At 43.6% G+C, this 18,172-nt stretch overlaps 3 protein-coding genes and 1 long non-coding RNA gene across 6 annotated transcripts; 2 read left to right on the forward strand and 2 right to left on the reverse strand.

Annotated features, from left to right (window-relative positions):
- Nucleotides 1-406: 406 nt before the first annotated feature.
- LOC100841809 lies at nucleotides 407-4,023 on the forward strand. 3 transcript variants are annotated; one of them, XM_014897034.2, is made up of 5 exons: nucleotides 407-688; nucleotides 783-2,268; nucleotides 2,429-2,513; nucleotides 2,598-2,748; nucleotides 3,574-4,023. In XM_014897034.2, exons 2-5 carry the CDS (start codon nucleotides 854-856, stop codon nucleotides 3,873-3,875), a joined length of 1,953 nt encoding a protein of 650 aa, XP_014752520.1. In that variant the 5' UTR covers nucleotides 407-688; nucleotides 783-853; the 3' UTR covers nucleotides 3,876-4,023. The 3 variants fall into 3 exon arrangements, with proteins under 3 accessions (XP_014752520.1, XP_010229126.1, XP_010229128.1); XM_010230824.3 differs by having other exon boundaries at nucleotides 407-2,268; XM_010230826.3 differs by having other exon boundaries at nucleotides 408-2,268; nucleotides 2,601-2,748.
- Nucleotides 4,024-7,702: 3,679 nt separating this feature from the next.
- LOC112270163 lies at nucleotides 7,703-10,785 on the reverse strand. The gene is made up of 3 exons (XR_002962546.1): nucleotides 10,693-10,785; nucleotides 8,479-8,571; nucleotides 7,703-8,381 (listed from the first exon to the last, which is right to left on the reverse strand). It is a non-coding gene; the product is annotated as an uncharacterized LOC112270163 (long non-coding RNA).
- On the forward strand, nucleotides 10,676-12,020 carry LOC100825547. The gene is made up of 4 exons (XM_003558673.4): nucleotides 10,676-11,118; nucleotides 11,228-11,266; nucleotides 11,454-11,538; nucleotides 11,654-12,020. The coding sequence occupies exons 1-4, from the start codon at nucleotides 10,759-10,761 to the stop codon at nucleotides 11,734-11,736; spliced, it is 567 nt and encodes a 188-aa protein (XP_003558721.1). The 5' UTR covers nucleotides 10,676-10,758; the 3' UTR covers nucleotides 11,737-12,020.
- Nucleotides 12,021-14,921: 2,901 nt separating this feature from the next.
- Nucleotides 14,922-17,528, reverse strand: LOC100825862 (cyclic dof factor 1). The gene is made up of 2 exons (XM_003558674.4): nucleotides 17,206-17,528; nucleotides 14,922-16,481 (listed from the first exon to the last, which is right to left on the reverse strand). Exons 1-2 carry the CDS (start codon nucleotides 17,308-17,310, stop codon nucleotides 15,282-15,284), a joined length of 1,305 nt encoding a protein of 434 aa, XP_003558722.1. The 5' UTR covers nucleotides 17,311-17,528; the 3' UTR covers nucleotides 14,922-15,281.
- Nucleotides 17,529-18,172: the final 644 nt, after the last annotated feature.

Here is an 18,172-nt window from a genome sequence, read left to right on the forward strand (position 1 = left end):
ATGTATTACTTGTATCAGGCACCCCCCGTGCCCTGCCGCGACGCTCCCGACCTCTCCCCTGCCATGACACCCCTCCCCTACCAGTGCGGCAATGACGCCCCTCCCTTCCTCCTCTTCGCAGCAAAGCACAACGACTACGCCCCTCCTCTCCTACTGTTGCGGCATCTCACCCCTGCGCATTCTCCTCCTCGTCGGGGTCCACTGCCAGGGAGGACGAGGAGCCACTAGTTGGCGGCGAGGCGAGCGGACAAACAATGCGAGTTCATCGTGTGCACGGCCGCGGCAAGCTGAGATCTGCCATCTGCGGCGATGAGAGATGGAGGCGGGGTGTGAAAAAGGGGACAGACGAGAGAAAGAGGAAAAATAGACCCATCCATCTACTAATCATTTGGCAAGAGGGATTAAGAAAAAAAGAGAACAGGTGATTGGTAAATAAAATGGGTGCAGATGGCGTGGGCGGTGAAGAACGGGGCTTGCCTGCTCCGCATCCCTGCCCCGATCGGTGCTTCCGAGCAGGCGACTCCGCCGACCTGGACGAGCTGCCTGGCTGCTCCTCACGGGGGCTCCGCCGTCGGCGTCGGAGCCCCGGAGCTTCTCGTACGCGGTGAAGCAACAGTGGAAGAGAGGGGGAGAAGGTGCGTGGGCGCGACCCGGAGCGGTGGCAACATGGTCGTCCGCAAGCTCCAAGGTGTTCAGACCGATTCCAATTCCAAATCTGCTCTTAATCGTCAATTCGGACGGACGATCTAAATCGTTTCCAATACGAACCCAACTCAACCCAGGCTCCGCCAGCACGCCGTTATCCGCCTCATAAATTCTGATTTGCGGTCTGCTGTCAACAACAAGGACAACCATGGAGGGTTTCTTCCAGCCGCCCACCGTCGATGCCGCAGCAACCAGAATCGCAACCCCCACTTCAACCGCCGCCGCGGCTAGCCCCACCATCGATGTTGCTGCAACCACGGGCAGCCCCCGCTATCCCGCCTGGGTTCTCCTCGAGCCAGGGGCCTTCTACGACGACGGCGAGAACGCCACCACCGCTGAAGCCGAGACGAGCACCGGCCACAACGTCAAGGTGACCTTCCGTCTTGCAGATCCACCGGCTCTCTCCCGTGTCTCCGTTGACATGCCTGAGCTCGACATCGGGGGCTACGGCCTCCAACCCGAGGTTGTTTTCTCGGCGAAGGACCTCGTCCTCCTCCGCTTCGCCTTCACCGTCGGCCCCCGAAGCACCCGACTCAATCCTCATCTGGCTGAATACTTCGTCTACAAGACTGGCCGTGGTAAGCCGTCGCTTACTCCGATCCCGACTACCCATAGGCCTGACAAGACTAAATCGTATGCCAGCATCTTGCCGTGCCACGAAGATGATGGGAATTTTCTTGTGGCCGATCTTGCTATGACACGGAATATTGGGCACTACACCCTCCACATCTTCTCTTCCAAGACGAACAAGTGGATCTCAAGGCCGTTAGAGTTGCAGTTCTCTCCTGTCGTGACGGAAGACCTGCCCAGCTTACCCCACAAGGTGATTGCGCTCGGATCACGTACAATCGGCTGGATCGACCTTTGGCGAGGCATTGTCGTTTGCGATGTGTTTGAACGACACCCTGTTCTCCATTTTATTCCACTACCAAAGCCTGAATTGAACTTGCGCAGGGAAAGTGACCCGCAGCAAATCCGTGATGTCACTTGTTGTAATGGTGTTATCAAGTTTGTTGAGATAGAGCATAATGAGACACTTGTTACTGTTGAGAGCAATAAGAAGTTGAATTTCAAGACGACGACGGATCTTGACAGCGTAGATATTATCTATGATTCAGAGCTCTTCTTAGTCGATGATGATGATGATGATGAGGATCTCATGGAAGAGGAATCCACTTATTACTCTGATTCTTGGAAGATCCGGACATGTTTTAGGCATACCTCTTGGAACCATTGGCGCAAGGGGCACACCGTTCATGTTGATGACATCTTGGTCAATTACCCAAGGCATTATATGATGTTGCCTGAGCTGTGGGATGCTGACATTGGAAGATACACACTGAGGAACCTGAGAATTTGTTGCCCGGCCCTTAGCATTGATGGTAGTGATGTGGTCTACCTTATTTGTAAGGTCGGGGCTTATGATACGAAGAAATGGATTGTTGGTGTCGACCTTGGAAAGAAGACAGTTGAAGAACTTGAACAATTTTCTGCTGGGAGATACAGTTTGTACCAGAAGGCCTTCCTTGCCTTTGCATTCTCCAGATATCTGAATGCTACAAGGCATGTTTTTTTTTCTTCGTCTCTCTTGATATATGTTTGTTCCATGAATCTTTGTGCACCATGTTACAGACTTGCCAAACTAACTGTGTATTTTCCATAGTCCCCACATTATTTTACCTGATGGCATCTGACATCTTTGCTCTCTTGTTATTTGGTTAAGGTCATGTGCGCCGGAAGACAGTTCTGGCCGGAATTTTCTGCCAAATGATCATCATATGACAGGATATATTATTCAAAACAATCTGGTAAGCAGTATCTTTCAGTTGTGTATGCGTCCATTTTTCATCTGTATTCAGAAAGATTTTACTATGTCTCTATGGTGACCCCAGCAGAACACGCAGACTGTAAGTGGCTACTATAGTGAACATGGTCATGCTACGCCCCCAGGCTTCAACAACTACCCAATCCAGCCACAGTTCGTTGTACACCCGTGCTCTTTTCCACGAAGCCTGCAGCCCAATTTGACATCGTCGGCATTAGGTAAGAACATTATCCATGCTTGTGACATGGTGCTGTCCTTTTCATTTACCCATTCTTTTTAATATTTAACCCTAAATATTGCAAGTTATTAAACAGTAGTATTTGTTGTCATTTAAAAGCTTGTGCAAAAGATTTACCCATCATAGTGCCATGCTTTATATGGAGTATATCTTCCAGATTTACCATTAAGATACTAGGTTGGTTGAAATTTCATGTATATCAAATGTTTCACGCTCTTGTTGTCGAGACTTGAACTTTGACAGAACGTCATGAGATATATAAATACATGAAAAGATTGTGTGCTATGATAAATGACCATTTTTTCAAGTTGTGACTTAGGTAGCTCTCTTCACCAGTCAAATCTGGAAGTAATTATACAAGAGACAAATGACAAAAACTGCATCATCTTATAAAAAAAGAAAAAATAAATGAAATAACTACATGTGTCAAAAATTGGCTTTTGACATGCCAAATAAACAATAGAAGCCATCAAATGAACTAAAAAAAAATCATTGGGAATTGCAAAAACTATTGCACTTAAGAAAATATAACTTACGAAAAGTTTGTTTCAGCTTCTCTTGAAAGGGAAGGCAGGAGAGAGTACTAATTTGGAACTCTAAATAAAGTCCTTGTAGAAAAGACGAAAATTAGCTCATTCTGCAAAAGCATTGAAAAATGAGGATCCTTAACAGGTTACTACCGCTAATTATTTAAAATTATCATTATCTTCCAATGCATTATTTTATTAATTAAAATTGTGTGTCAATTAATTTGGTTATATTGAATATGTAATATGCATTTTGACTTAACATTGCTTTGCTGAAGGATATGTTCATCCTGTAAGCGCCGAGTCGATGTACCCAGTGATGAACACTGACCCCCACGGCCAAGTATGGATCTCAAGGCCGCTGGAGAATAACCGCTTCCTATCTCAGATGCCAGCGCCCCCGGCTGTGCCCTTCAATACACAGATGCATTTGCCACTAGATGGCCGCTTCATGTCACAGCTGCCTCCGATGCGACCATCCCTGGCTGTGCCCTTCAACGGACCAATGAATCAGGTGTGGATGCAACCATCCACATACGTACCCTTTACCCAACCCCAGCTGTTCCTGCCTCCTGCATAATTTGCAGATTTGTAGAGTATTGACATGTAATTTAACTAAGTTCTCTCTCATGCAAGTTATTTAAGGAATATCTCGATGTTGTACTGCCGTGTTAACAAGAACAGAGAGTTTGTTTATCATGGTTGTGTTTCGTGGTAGGAGGTGTTAATGTTTCATGTTTCGTAGTAGGAGCTGTTAATGTTTCATGTTTCGTAGTAGGAGCTGTTTGGGTTCCTTCATGTCCACACTAGAAGTGCTGCTAGCGTAATTTGTCCTTCCACTTGTTAGTGTTGGTCCGTCTGCTATTGTACCGCAGGAGATGCAATCTTCAGCGAGCGTATAGTGCTACTCCCCTTCCATCAAAGAGGGACTAGAACCGCCATCTTCAGCGAGCAGCACACGGCACACCCGCCCCACTGCAGCCCGCATGTAGAGCCTCTGGAATCGTTCATGCAGTGAGGTCCTGTGGACAACACCGACGCTGCCCTGTAGACTGTAGTGCCTTTCGTATGGTCCTTGCCGTGAAGTCCTTTGAACAATGATCGTTCTCGTCGTCGTCGAGATTTACGACCAAGCTCCATCAAGCCTGCAACCTCCCATGAGCTCCGGTACATACAGAGGCTCCTACTCCCTCTCGTCCAAAGTGGCGGCAGTGCGCGGCGACATACAGCGGTCCGTCCCCGTCTCCTGCCTGCCTCTCCTACCTAGAATGTTGCCTCTCTATGATACTCATCTGGTTTCTTTATCCGTGAACGTAACACATGCTGGTTTGTATTCCCATCTGAAATTCTTCCGCCGTTGTTATCCAAGATCATCGACTTCAGTGGATGAAAAGGCATCTATAAGAGAGAATTTAGCCCACTAGGAAGAAAGAAAGCCCAAAAATATCAAGGAACATCGTCTGGTCCCGAAACAAGCTTGCTGAGACCCTCTCCTGGGGTTGATTCTCTCAACCCTCCTATTGACAATAAATAGCTCATTGCGGCTGTTTCGTAAAAAAAAAGAGACATGTATAAGACCACTTACATTTCTTAATTTGTTTTAGAAAGTGTTAAGTCTTCCCTTACTTATTATTATGATTTTGCTATTTCTTAGGCGACTGAAAAATAACTATTTCTTAGTCGACGATAACAACATTTTGATTCAATCATTGAGATTCGTGTAAGATCAATGTATGTCCGATGGATAGGAAAATCTTCATTAGATGGCTACGATTGTCAACTGAGAAATAACTATTTCTTAGACGACTGAGAAATAGACACTTCCTTATTATTATGTCTACTCTTGAGTGGATGAATCAATTTTTGATAGGCATTCATAAGCCACACAAATATTTATGATTTTGATTGATATTTTTATGCATGAGTTCATTATTCCATAGAAATACATGGTCACAGTACTATTCTTCCTACAACTGAGGGTGTATACAACATTACAACCACCCATATAGATGAATCTTGATTTTATTGTCCAAAGATCACCATTTCAAAGGAAGCAGGGATTCGGGATTTTGTTACTAAACTTCAACCCATATATTGGCTTGACGTCATTGTGTCAGATTTGTTCCACGTTAGATGATTCATTGTTTAGGCAGCTTTTTATCTCTACTTAAAATGTTTGATTCTGATTGGCCCATATTTTTCTATATCTAAATAGAAGATCTCATTGTCTGATTTTTCTCAACATACAAGCAGGCTACCTCAGTAAGCCCACCACATAGCCACGTCAACGCATTTATTTTCAAATGCAAGCCATTTGAGTTCCCTAGTAGTCTACTGTACGGTGACAAATAACAGATGTACCATTGAATTCTCCTCACAACGACCAAAGCTCTAAATTCAATTATAAATAGAGGTAGTTGCACCACTGGTCGGACTACTTGAGAGGTGTGATCATTTTAGTCCAACTTGGGAAAACTAGTTCTAAACCTTTGATGATGTGCCAATTAGTCTGAACTGGACACGTGACGGCAACCTACAATTTCATCGGAGCGGGGGGGATTTCACAAAAAGCCCCTTGGGCTGTAACAATCACACGTAGGTCTCCCGGTAACATAGGCAAAGTGACTCAATGTAAATTTGACAATAAACCCCTTTCAGGTATCTCTACAACTCCACCCAAACACATCATATTTGAGACCATTAAATTACTAGATGAAACAAGATTAAGCCTACTGAGAACCCTATCTAAAACCCCACCAAAATGATCCAAAATTGAAACGATGTGAGGCGAAAAAGGAGCTTAACACATACTGTGGTGATCCATCATCCTACCGAGAGCCATGGCTCGGGCGGCATCCTCACAAAATAGTTGCCGACGAGGTGTGATCGGCCGCCGCGTCGTCGTTGAAGCGCCAAGAAATTGCCTGGGTGGAAGGGTAGACGAAGATGTGTTTGGGTGGAGATGAAGAGGTAACTGAATCTCCCACCATGATTTCATATGATGGGAGATTAACTGTTGTCAAAGCTGTTATCAATGCCATTCCCACATATGCAATGTGTGCAAACATGCTTCCATTAACTATCAGATTTCTTTGGAGTGGTAAAGACATCAATAAGCGTGGTAAATGTCTGGTTAAATGGGAAAAGGTATGTCGACCTAAAACTGCTGGTGGACTCGGTATCTGAGATATGAGAACTCAGAACAGAGCACTTATCATGAAGAATTTGCACAATTTTTTCAATAAACATAACATTCCGTGGGTTAAACTTATTTGGAATGCCTACTACCACAATGATACATTTCCTGGTAATATCATTGGTTCATTTTGGTGGAAGGATTGCCTCAAGCTGATGGATTTATACAAATAGCTCAGTGTATTGTCTCAAGTGGCAACTCTGTTTCTCTCTGGCATGATAACCAAAGCCTGAATTCAACTTGCGCGGGGAAGGTGGCCCGCAACAAATCCGTGATGCCACTTGTTGTAATGGTGTTATCAAGTTTGTTGAGATAGAGCATAATGAGACACTTGTTACTGTTGAGAGGAATAAGAAGTTGAATTTCAAGACGACGACGGATCTTGACAGCGTAGATATTATCTATGATTCAGAGCTCTTCTTAGTCGATGATGATGAGGATCTCATGGAAGAGGAATCCACTTATTACTCTGATTCTTGGAAGATCCAGACATGTTTTAGGCATACCTCTTGGAACCATTGGCGCAAGGGGCACACCGTTCATGTTGATGACATCTTGGACAATTACCCAAAGCATTATATGATGTTGCGTGAGCTGTGGGATGCTGACATTGGAAGATACACACTGAGGAACCTGAGAACTTGTTGCCCGGCCCTTAGCATTGATGGTAGTGATGTGGTATACCTTATTTGTAAGGTCGGGGCTTATGATACGAAGAAATGGATTGTTGGTGTCGACCTTGGAAAGAAGACAGTTGAAGTACTTGAACAATTTTCTGCTGGGAGATACAGTTTGTACCAGAAGGCATTCCTTGCCTTTGCATTCTCCAGATATCTGAATGCTACGAGGCATGTTTTTCGTTCTGACTTGTTCGTCTAGTACAAAATGATACATCTCTGTCAAATTTACTACTCCCTCCGATCCATATTAATTGTGTCAAATTTTTCCAAATATGGATGTATTTATGACTAAAAAGCGTCTAGATACATGTAATATTTCGACAATTAATATGGATCGAAGGGAGTATTCTTTTTTCCAAATTCCCCACAAATCATTTTACCTAGGCGTTGACATATTTGTTTTCTTGTTATTTGCTGAAGGTTGTGTGCGCAAGAAGACATCTGTGCTCAAGATTCTGTGTCGAATGATCATCTTCCATCCGGCTATAACAATGAAAACAATCTGGTAAGCATGTTTCAATTAGGTATGTTTCCATTTTCCATCTCTATTAGAAAAGAATTATTTACAGAGACCACTACAAAACATGCAGAATGCAGGTAGATACTATGGAAGTTCATATGAACATTGTGATGCCACACACCCAGGCTACCACGACTCCCAGCAGCCAATCCAATTGCAGCCCCAGTTCATATGTCCGTGCAATTTTTCACAAACTCCGCAAACCAATTTGACTTCATCAGGATCAGGTGAGAAAATTATCAAATGTTTGTGAGATGGTGCTGTCCTCTTCTTTATCCCTTCTTTTTTATTCAAGATATTGGAAGTTACTAAACCTTATAGTCTTTGATGTCATAATTTAAGAAAAACGTGCAAAAGATTTACCCACCATGCTTGCCATGTTTTCTATCGATTACAGTTGCCAATATTACCATAAAGATACTATAAGTTGGTTGAAATTTCGTGTAACTAAATGTTTCACGCCCTTGTTTGTCAAGCCTGAAATTCTGGACAGAACTTCATGAGATAAGTAATCAAATCAAAATGCTGTGTATAATGATAAAAGGGCCACCTTTTGTTTTCCTGTTGTAACTCTGGCAGCTCTCATGACCTGTCAAATTGCAACATACTGGAGCTTCTCTTTAGCATCACTATCAAAAGGGATAGAATTGAAGTAATAATCTGTGCTGAAAATTGCACCCTATTTTTGGCCTGCCAAATCAATAAGAACACTGTCATTAAATTAGGACTTGCAAAAACCGTTAAACTCTCAACAGGGGAAAACATATACTGAAGCGAGAGTACAAACCTTCAACTGCAAATGAAGTTGTTGTAAGAAAGCTGAATGTAGCTAGTCTGCAAAAGCTGTAACAGAAGACGAGCCTTAACAGGTCACCCGCACCTGATGATTTTGAATTTTGAACTTCGAAAGCATTAGTTTATTCACGAAACCAGGTGTATGCATTCCGTAATTTTGCTCTATTGGATGTACTATATGCATTCCGACTTATCACTAACATTACTTTGATGAAGGATATCTTCATCCGGTGAACGCTCAGTCAATGTACCCAATGCCAGTGCTGAACACTGACGCCTATGGCCAACTATGGTTCTCAATGCCGCTGGATAACCGCTTCCTAGCGCAACTTCCTCGGATGGTAGCGCTCCAGGCTGTGCCCTTGAACGCACCGATGACACCTCAGGTGTGGATGCGAGCACCTACAGCTGTACCCTTCACCCAGCCCCAGCCATTGTTCCTTCCTCCTCCAACGGCTGCTTATGGTTTTCCAAATAGCTGGTAAGGCCATCATGCGGGTGAGAGCCATTTCTAATCATGGCAAAGGATTAATGTACTGTAGAGGTGAACATCACAGTGCCAGGCGCCATTTACCGAATGTTTGATTGGAGAACATTGTAGCCTTGATGCATGATGTAACTTCTGTTTTGAGCTACTAAAGGTTACTATACTATAAAACGTACTATGTATATATGAAGGAGAGTACGGTGATGTGTTAAAACATTACACCTTTGATTTGTGTTGTTATAGACGATAATCATTGCCATTCTTATTTCATAACCTTTGCCGGTGAGTCTGGTTCAACTAATGCTGCAAGGCGGTGGCCTTAAAATGCAAAGAACACAAGTACTCTCTAATCTCTATGTTCCTGAATGCAGGACATTTTGATAAGTACTCTCTATGTTACTAAACGTAAGACATTTTGGTAGGTCCTCAACGTGTGTGCGGTGCAACTGGAGGTGCCGCATATGTTTTAGTCTCAACCCCCCGGTTGTTTCTCAACATTCATTTGTCATAGAGAGAAAAGAAAGGCGAGAGACATGGAAAGCTTGAGTTTGTTTAGTCATAGATCATCCATTTTTTTTCTTATCTTCTTGAGAATTCGTGATATTACTCTGCATTTGTTGAAAACTCGCAATATTCATTTCACATTTATTGAAAAGTTACAATACGTGTAACGTAGTGGCAAGTTAGTTAGACGAAATTCATTGTAAGCACGAGAATGAACTAATACTCTCTTCCTAATGAAATATAGGGATGTAAATTTTGTTGACCGCCAAACTTAATTATTTTTTTATCCAGTTTGTAAGAAAAGTTATTAAAATCTACTATACCAAATTAATACAATATGTATCTCTTAATGGATGTAGTGAGCTTGATTTGACATTGTGATTAATAACATGCCATATTCCTTAGGAAAAAATCTACCTTTTTTTTAGTAATACTTATAATTTTATTCAAACTCGAAAACCATTACATGTAAAATGCTCCGGGTCATAAACACAAAAAATTACAAAGTAACCCACATGACTAAGAATTACGATGAAATATGTCTAAAACATATTCTTCGTGGTATCAATCTTTGCAACACGAAATCTGTCCAGGCTTGAACAAACAGACTGCAATTAGATTGGAGCGGCATCATCGTCACTCGTATCACTCCACAAACTTGACTATCTTCAAAGATTTCAAAAAGCTCCTTGAGTCGTCCAACTAAAAAGATGAAAAGTCATGAATGTTGAACGTACTTGGGCAGGAGAAGATCGTTGGCCCGTGATCTGTCACCTTAAAAGTGCAGGTCGTTGAACCACATAACCACGCAAATTGGCAGCAGAAAAAAAAACTAGTGATCTCTACTACTCTATAACTGGCCACAAGCCCCACGGCTGGCCTGGCTAGTGACGCGGCTAAACGGGTCGTGCTGGCCCGTGATCCGTCTTGGGCCGTGCTAGGGCCTCTGCTTGCGGGCTGACGATGGTATGGGCCGTTGAGCATTTTTTCCTTTTTTCACATTTTTATTTGTATTTTCCTCACGGGCGTGGCCGGGCTACTGTATCTGCCTTCTGCCGGCACGACCCGTTTATATGCGGACCTAGGAACTGGCTGGGCTAAGCCCGGTAGGCAGCAGAGCGGGCCGGCTCGGGCCCCGTTGGCCAGCTATGAATTACTCCAATCAAAATAGACCCCACCGGGAAGCCTCTTGGAAATAAACGGAGCAAAACATACCTCGAAATCCCAGCACCACACAGGCACACAGCGACGAACTCCTCGAGGGCTCGAGATAGGAAGATAATGGTGGGCCGGAAGCCGATGCGCCGCCGCCGAGCCGACCACCCGCCACCGCCGCCGTCGCAGTCCTTTGGAGCCACGGCCCGGCCAAACTCCCCCCGCTCCCCCACCTCCGCCTCCGCCGCCTCTGTCTCCGCCGACCTGGACGGGCTGCTCCTCACGGCCCCTCCGCCGTCGGCGTCGGAGCCTCGGAGTTTCTCGTACGCGGTGAAGCAGCAGTGCTGGGAGAAGGCGGAGAAGGTTCCTGGGCGCGACCCGGAGAGGTGGCGCCGCGACGCGCTCGGCAACATGGTCTTCCGCAAACTCGTCGGCTGCCCCGGCTGCCTCTGCCATGACTACGACCACATTGTCCCCTACTCCAAGGTCTCAAGACCGATTCCAATTCCAATTCTGCTCTTAAACTTCTCTCGCTATTTGCTTGATACTTGTTTCTGCATGTTCTCCCGTGTCACTGATCCTCTTAAATTGACAGGGCGGGAAGAGCACGTTGGAGAACTGCCAGGTTTTGCAGGTGCATATTCCTTGTTGCCTCACTCTGGTCTCCATTGTTTACCTCATAACGTGCTGTTTGTGCATGTGTGCTGCTTTCTTCAGCCACAGATCTGTTGAAGTAGTCATGCTTGTATAATTATTCAGTACTGTGATGTTTGTCAGTTTATTCTACAAAGCACGGCTAATATATCAATTCCTGCTTGCAGGCTACCGTGAATCGATCTAAAGGGAACAAAACTGAGATATCCAAATCTGAGCTGGCACAGAGGAGTGCATATTGTCGTGTTTCAGGCAAGTAGTATCTACCTTAAATGAGCCTGCTGCCTTTAGTGTAGCAGCCACCTAGCACAAAATTTAAATATTCAGGTACCCAAACTTGCTAAGCAACTCTTTCTGGTACTTTCAGGACGTGATATGGATCTCTTTGAACTCTCTGCCTTCGGAAATGTTCGACGAGGCCCAGACTCAGGGGGCTGCAAAATCCAATGAAGATAGGGAAAAAAGAAGAAGATAGGGTTGCGTGATATTAACCAGTTTCAGGCAGTTGCCTCGAATCTGAGAAAAGAAAGCTTGGTTGATGTCTGTGTCAAGTATTTTCAGTTATTTGTCTTTAATTTGACGCTCCGAATGAATTATCGAAGAAAAAAAATCTGCTACTTTGCAGCCCGATATCAGTTGTGTTCAGTGCCTTTTCTTGTTACTCCAGTTCTACAGCATGGAGACTTTACTATCATATGAGTTATGTGGAAATATAATGCGAGTAAAACTATTCATAGGAACAGTGTTCAATTTGACTAACGTTGGGACTGACAGCTGATAAGTTGTGTATTCTCTCTTAATATTTGCACTACTGTATATATTTGTTGTCTTATGGTGACTCAATTTCGTAAGAACTCCATTGAGGTCATCTTGTACTGAGAAGCTATGTGCATTCTTCATCCACCTTCCAGAGGATTGATCATCAGGGTTGTTATGTGAGTTGTGTCATCTTAGCTGCACTTGACAAGACGACAAGATGGTGGTCAAAGATACCAAATCCTGATTTAGGGATTTATTGTTTTGTTTGCAATACAAGAATTCAAAGTGCAGTCAGCGCAAGTACATATAATGCAGTTGCTTTAACCACAAAACATCACATTTCCACCGATTTCTCTTGTTTTAACGCATACAGGATTGTGGACACATATAATGCAATCTTTCCACACAAATTGATTGATCTAACATTTGCATCCACAGATGAATGAGCGGATGAGAACTCATGGAGATGTATGATCTTACCTTGCAACCCACAAATGATGCAATTGAGATCCAAGGCATGATGGTGCCACTGAAGTCAGGCACTGAAGCGACAATGACTGGTTGTGTTGGGATTTTTTTTTCAGTATGCCCTAAAACTTCTTTTACATCCATAGACCGCTTCTGAAATTTCAAATCTGAGTATTAGTTAACTTCAGTTTCTGAGTTGGAGTTTATTGTAATTTACTGCATGTTTTTTGTAGTTTGGAATAGACAAAATGCAAAAGGTGTCTCGTTGCTCTGAATTTTTGTAGTGTGAATAGATCTGTGCTTCATATGTTGAGATACTCAAGTGGTAATGCCAATTTTTGCTTCATAAGTTTATTGATAGTTCATAAACTAACTTAATTCATCAGAAGTCACGAACTTGCCATTCCTGAGAAATATCTTTTTTGAGAACATGCCATATGTATAATGTATTTACATTGAATATCACATGCTAATGTTTGTTTATGTTGAAAATAAGTATTCTACGAGATTACCCCAAGTTTGACATTAGCTAGCAAAATTAATAGTGCTGAAGGGTTTGGGGCTATCAGTCAATTTTCAAATTACTTGCAGGAGATACACCAGATAAGATCCAGAAGTTATACTCAAATTACAGCTTTTGCAGCTAGCTACAATATTCATTTATGTGATGTATGAAACATGAGGAAATCTATGAACTTCATTATGTGAATTGTATATTCTTTGCCTATATGATTTTGGATTGGTATAGCCCTAGTTTGAAGCTCGCTGGAACTTCGCACAGGCCATCTGATGTTCCAGATCTAGAGGAACTATATGAATGGTGAATTGGTGATACACACTAATAGTATAAGAAACCCAAACCCCACCGTTTCTGTCCATTTTTCGTTTCGTGTTCATGCATAGATAAACCTGGAATTGAAACGTTTACAAATTAAGTTTTCTAGGTATTTCATTGTAGTGCATGCTTTCTTTCTTTGCGGATGAGTGCTCAATGCTCTAACCATGTCCATGGTGGATATGTTGAAACCTCACTGTTAATATATATTTTTCGTTTTCCTTGGTATCAGGTTTTGACTTCATGCATAGAATATTTTTCAAAAGCAAGTACGATGAGTTTGTTAAATACTTAGTGTGTACTGTGAAAATAGTTATTTTCCTAAGAACAGTGTGTCCACTTTAGCACTATAGTGAAGCTTTTGGAATACGTGCCTTTGATGGGAAAGTGCTCTACAAAAGTTTAGTAAAGTTATAATGTCCTAAGGTTTTAGCTGCCAATGATGTGTAGACACCTAAAGGCAACTGCTTGTTGTATTTGACCTTCAAATATTCAAAGGATTGCTTCACTTGTTTCATATCATGGCCGAAAGTTACAAGCATAGACATGATGCGCCACTGCGTCTCTAATACTTGAGAAAATAGGATTATTTTCCTGTCACGTTGCATGAAGAAAAATTAGATATTCTTAGCATATCATGCTTAACATGAGTTTTCACCACCAGAAGACTGTTCATAGAGAAGGAGTCAGAATATTGATACTGAGAGGCATGCTTGGTTGGAAAATCTTTAGTGTCTTTTCTTCCCAAACTAATTGTTTGATTATTTTTTACTGATCTTTGAATTTTGGTTATGTCTTTTGCCTTAGTTTCTCTTTGGAAGGGAAGAGGTTGCAAATTTGTTTGTATTCTGATAATTATAGAATGGCAGTACGGTGCACATTGGAAATCTGATTGAAGGTCAAACATGTTAGCCTATTAAACGTCAAACTGATTGACAATGGTGTAAGTGGAAGTTGCACTGCCAGATGTCAATGACTGAAAAGCAGAATGAATGGGGACAATAATTCATGTTATTGAAACATTTGAAAGTAGGATGTTACCTAACAGTTAAGAAATTTCGTCTAGCATTAATGTAATATCTTGATATGATGGTACAACTTTCAGATATTACTCTTTTGTCAGGACCTGATGTTCTTATCAGATGATAACATGTTGATAACTGAAGGACACCTAACGAGATATTCATATGAGCATGTAAAAAAATTATTTATATGAGAGCCTGTGTGAACTGAAAGATTTTCTTTGTTCAGACCTCTACTTATTGAATTTTTTTTACAGGACAGCCTGTGCAGCATATGTGAAGGAGATAATATGTTCGTTCCCACGTCTAAGGTCAGTGGGACATCAAGTAGCTGTCTATCGCTTTCTTTCTTCCTTTCTTCCATGCCTTCCTCCACTTTTTGCATCACTTTCATGATCCAATTATCTCAATTAAAAGGATGAAAGAAACAAATAAAAGAAACTGATAAGGAAGATAAGGAAAATACGATATGGGACTAATATATCAGATTTTTTGCTGTCTGAGCAAATTCTAGTTACAGAAGAAATTGACAGATGGAAGGATTCTTGAGATGTGCTCAAAAGTATCATATTTCCAAAGATGCAGTGGACTGATTTTATAGACTGGATTTACACAGCTACCTATTTTGTAGATGCTGTCGCACAAAGAAATTTTTGGCTAAATATTCCAGTAATTATATCATATTTATCTACAAACAAGGGAACTACCGACCGAATATTCCCCCAGCTCAAATAGCTATCTACAAGTTACCTAGTGCAGCTGCTGGGTCAGGTTATAGCTATGTTGTATTGTTGTACACTCCATTTCCCCTTACCTAGTTTACAATTCTCTAATGTACAAAATTTCAGCTCGATCATGCTATATGTTCTTTATAGAAGCAGAAGGCAGCATGAAGAATTTCTAGATGGTGCTCAAGATCTCTCTTGGAAGGTCACTGAGCGTGACAGTGCAGCTGGGTTCCCCTTCAAGAACGGGAGGCTATTGTTAACTCTGTGAGTTGTCGTCTTTGCCTCATCCTTTGGATAAAAAACCCTCGTGATCTTACACCCTCTGCCATCATCTGTCCCAACCTTGTCGCCGTTGATCCCAATCAGTGACCAGATGGAACTCCTGGCCACCTCGTCTGCGTCATCGATCCGGATCGTCTTTGGCACCCACACCTTGCCATTCCTATTGGTATCTCTTTCCTCATCACCATCTCTAGGGTGCTTTCGTGATTGGAAGCAACTGGACATTGTGGATACTGGAGAAGCAGCATTAGGTGATGAGCTAGATTGAGATTGAGACTGCGGTGGCCATGGAGTGTTCCAAGCTCCAGGAACCATGTAGCCCCAATAAGCAGCAGCAGCAGCAGCTGGATAGAACGGAATTGCTACACTTGAGGTGAAATAGGCAGGTGAAGGTGCGCAGCTGAATGGCCACATGGTTCCCCCGTTCATGCATGGATGCTGCGCAACATTTGTGGATTTATCTGCTGTAACTTCCTCCCTTGAGTTCATTTGGTTCTGCTCTTCTCCTTTTGCCCATCCTTCAGCACAAGACCCTACTGATGGGTCATCGGTGTTCTTGATCTGGGTTACTGGAATGAGCTTGTCCTTTAGGTGCTTCATTTGTTCTGTGAGATCTAAGGTGGATGTGTCGGAGCCAAAGCTGAGAACCGTGGCGTTGGTCTTAATTGGGGTGCAGAGAGGATCACCGGGCAGGGTGGCCCTGATCCTCTGAAGGAAGTGGGAAGCAGCTGATATACTCTTGCTCTTTCGGCGGCCTGCACCCACGGGGACATTGCGCATGGCACCACCAGCCGTCCAGTACCTCTGACATTTCTTGCAGAAGTGGCGTGGCTGGTTGATGTTGTAGTTGTTGTAGTAGCAGAACTTGGTGTCCATGCTGTTACACCGAGGACAGGGCAGGATCTTGTCAGGCTTCTTCAGCTTCTCCTTCTGGTTGGCCGTGTCACTCTGTTCTTCTTCTTGATCCGCTGATGACTTCTTGACAGCACACGAGTCGTCGGTGTCCACGACCTCTGGCAGTGTAGGTGAACCTGTGGAGTCCCCAGGGATATTTTCCTGTACTTTTGGTTCAGCCGTGCTGCTGCCACTGTGCTGTTGGTCCTGTAAAGATGCAGAAATCTTGCTGAGTCTAAGTTGTGAATTATGTTGTTGTGAACTGTAAGTTCATGCCCACAGGGTGTATATTCGGGTTAATTGACCCCGTGACTCCACATGCTTTCCCCACCCCTCAGTGTAAAGTTTGACAAAGTTTGCTTGTTTCAATTCTGCTCTATCTAACTTCTACTCTAATAATACTGGAGCTCGATGCAACTGATAGTGAACTGTATACTTTACATGTTCAGAACTGTAGCTTATGAAAAGAAGCTAGGGTGCTGTAATTTGTAGTGGGTGAGTCCAGCGGGTTAAGTAAAAAAAATAGAAAGGGTCCAAGAAGTTCAAACTAAATCCTGTGCTAGGAAACTGCTATCAGAGAACAGCAAAGGCAAAGCGAAAAGCGGAGACACTTTGGAGAATCATCTCGCTAATGGAAGCTAAACACCCTAGTACTAGCTTCTTTTCATATGACTCTCTACCGTGATCAAATCCAAACACGGCCTTGAAAAAAAAAATGAGCTCTTTCCACGCTCTCAATAAACCAATCAAACTCCCAGGATCTCACTTCAAACACGATTCTAACTAGTTGCCCCATGACGAGAAGAATCACCAGATCACAGGGCCCAGAGCTCTCTCCCGCTCATCCTCGCTTCAATCCCAACTCCCCAACCCCAACCGATATAGGAGTATACAAGAAAAACACATCTGAGAATTGCATGTAAACACCAACCTTATCGACGACGCTTCCGGAGGAGTCCGCCGGCACAGGGATGGTCTTCCCGAACAGCTTGAACAGGCAGTCTCCTCCTCCTGCCGCCGCTCTGCACTGCCCCATCTCTCCCTCCTCCTATACCCGCTCGGCGCTCTGTTTCTCGGCCGAGTTTTCCTTGTTGGATTCCCCTGGACCAGAGCTAGTACTCTCCTATGCTTCGCTCGCAGACAACAGCTACTAGCAGTAGCAGAAGGCGGCAAAGCAAGCAAGCAAACGGCGCTGAGATTTTTTTGTTCCTGACGAACTCTGGGAGTTGTGCAAGTGTGGATGGGATTATTGGGGCATGGTGTTTAATAAGGAGGGAGAACGCTGGTGGAGCCCGGCCCCGTGGCGTACGTGGGGCAGAGGGGTCGAGAGCCACAAGTTGGGTTTGTGGCCTCAGGGGTCCGTTTTTTGATTCGCCCCACTCCACCATCAGCTCTCTCTCAACCTCGGCTTTGCTTTGCCCCTCCAGGGCCTCCCTACGTGACCACGTCCCACTCCAACGATGACTCCTCCTTCCAATTGCATGGCAAATACAAAAACCCTTGGTCTATCTTTGCTTGGAGAGGGTTCGTTGGCGCGTGGAGAATGCCTTTTTGTTTGTTAGGGGTGGCCCCTCTTTGGGCAGCTCCAACATGCTTCATTCCATTTTCTGATTTTCCTCTCTCTTTTCGAATCCAAAGGGGGTACCGGGACCTTCTGAAACGGTTTGGCAAGCTCGAGCTTAGCTGTCCATAACAGCTTCAGATCCATGTGAGGGTGCAATGGATGCAAAAACACTGATTATTATTCGATCTATAGAGTTAAAAACACATGAAATTCAAAGAATGGTAAAGGGGTTATCTGAATCATGTGGATGCAGCTGCACTCACGAGCTCTAACGTGGATCCGCCACTGGCTTCAGCCTGAGGAAGCCTTAAGCCGGCTTTTCTCTTTGAAATTT

The sequence above is a fragment of the Brachypodium distachyon genome, chromosome 1 (assembly GCF_000005505.3).
Source record: "Brachypodium distachyon strain Bd21 chromosome 1, Brachypodium_distachyon_v3.0, whole genome shotgun sequence".
Classification (NCBI taxonomy): domain Eukaryota; kingdom Viridiplantae; phylum Streptophyta; class Magnoliopsida; order Poales; family Poaceae; genus Brachypodium; species Brachypodium distachyon.

Excerpts from the sequence above, each read along its gene's own strand:
- LOC100841809 (XM_010230824.3), top strand. The coding sequence starts at position 854 with ATGGAGGGTTTCTTCCAGCCGCCCACCGTCGATGCCGCAGCAACCAGA. Across the intron at positions 2,514-2,597 it reads ATATTATTCAAAACAATCTG|CAGAACACGCAGACTGTAAG; the intron begins GTAAGCAGTATC and ends TGGTGACCCCAG. Across the intron at positions 2,749-3,573 it reads TTTGACATCGTCGGCATTAG|GATATGTTCATCCTGTAAGC; the intron begins GTAAGAACATTA and ends GCTTTGCTGAAG.
- LOC100825547 (XM_003558673.4), top strand. The coding sequence starts at position 10,759 with ATGGTGGGCCGGAAGCCGATGCGCCGCCGCCGAGCCGACCACCCGCCA. Across the intron at positions 11,119-11,227 it reads ACATTGTCCCCTACTCCAAG|GGCGGGAAGAGCACGTTGGA; the intron begins GTCTCAAGACCG and ends TTAAATTGACAG. Across the intron at positions 11,267-11,453 it reads AGAACTGCCAGGTTTTGCAG|GCTACCGTGAATCGATCTAA; the intron begins GTGCATATTCCT and ends TCCTGCTTGCAG.
- LOC100825862 (XM_003558674.4), bottom strand. The coding sequence starts at position 17,310 with ATGGGGCAGTGCAGAGCGGCGGCAGGAGGAGGAGACTGCCTGTTCAAG. Across the intron at positions 16,482-17,205 it reads CCGGAAGCGTCGTCGATAAG|GACCAACAGCACAGTGGCAG; the intron begins GTTGGTGTTTAC and ends GCATCTTTACAG.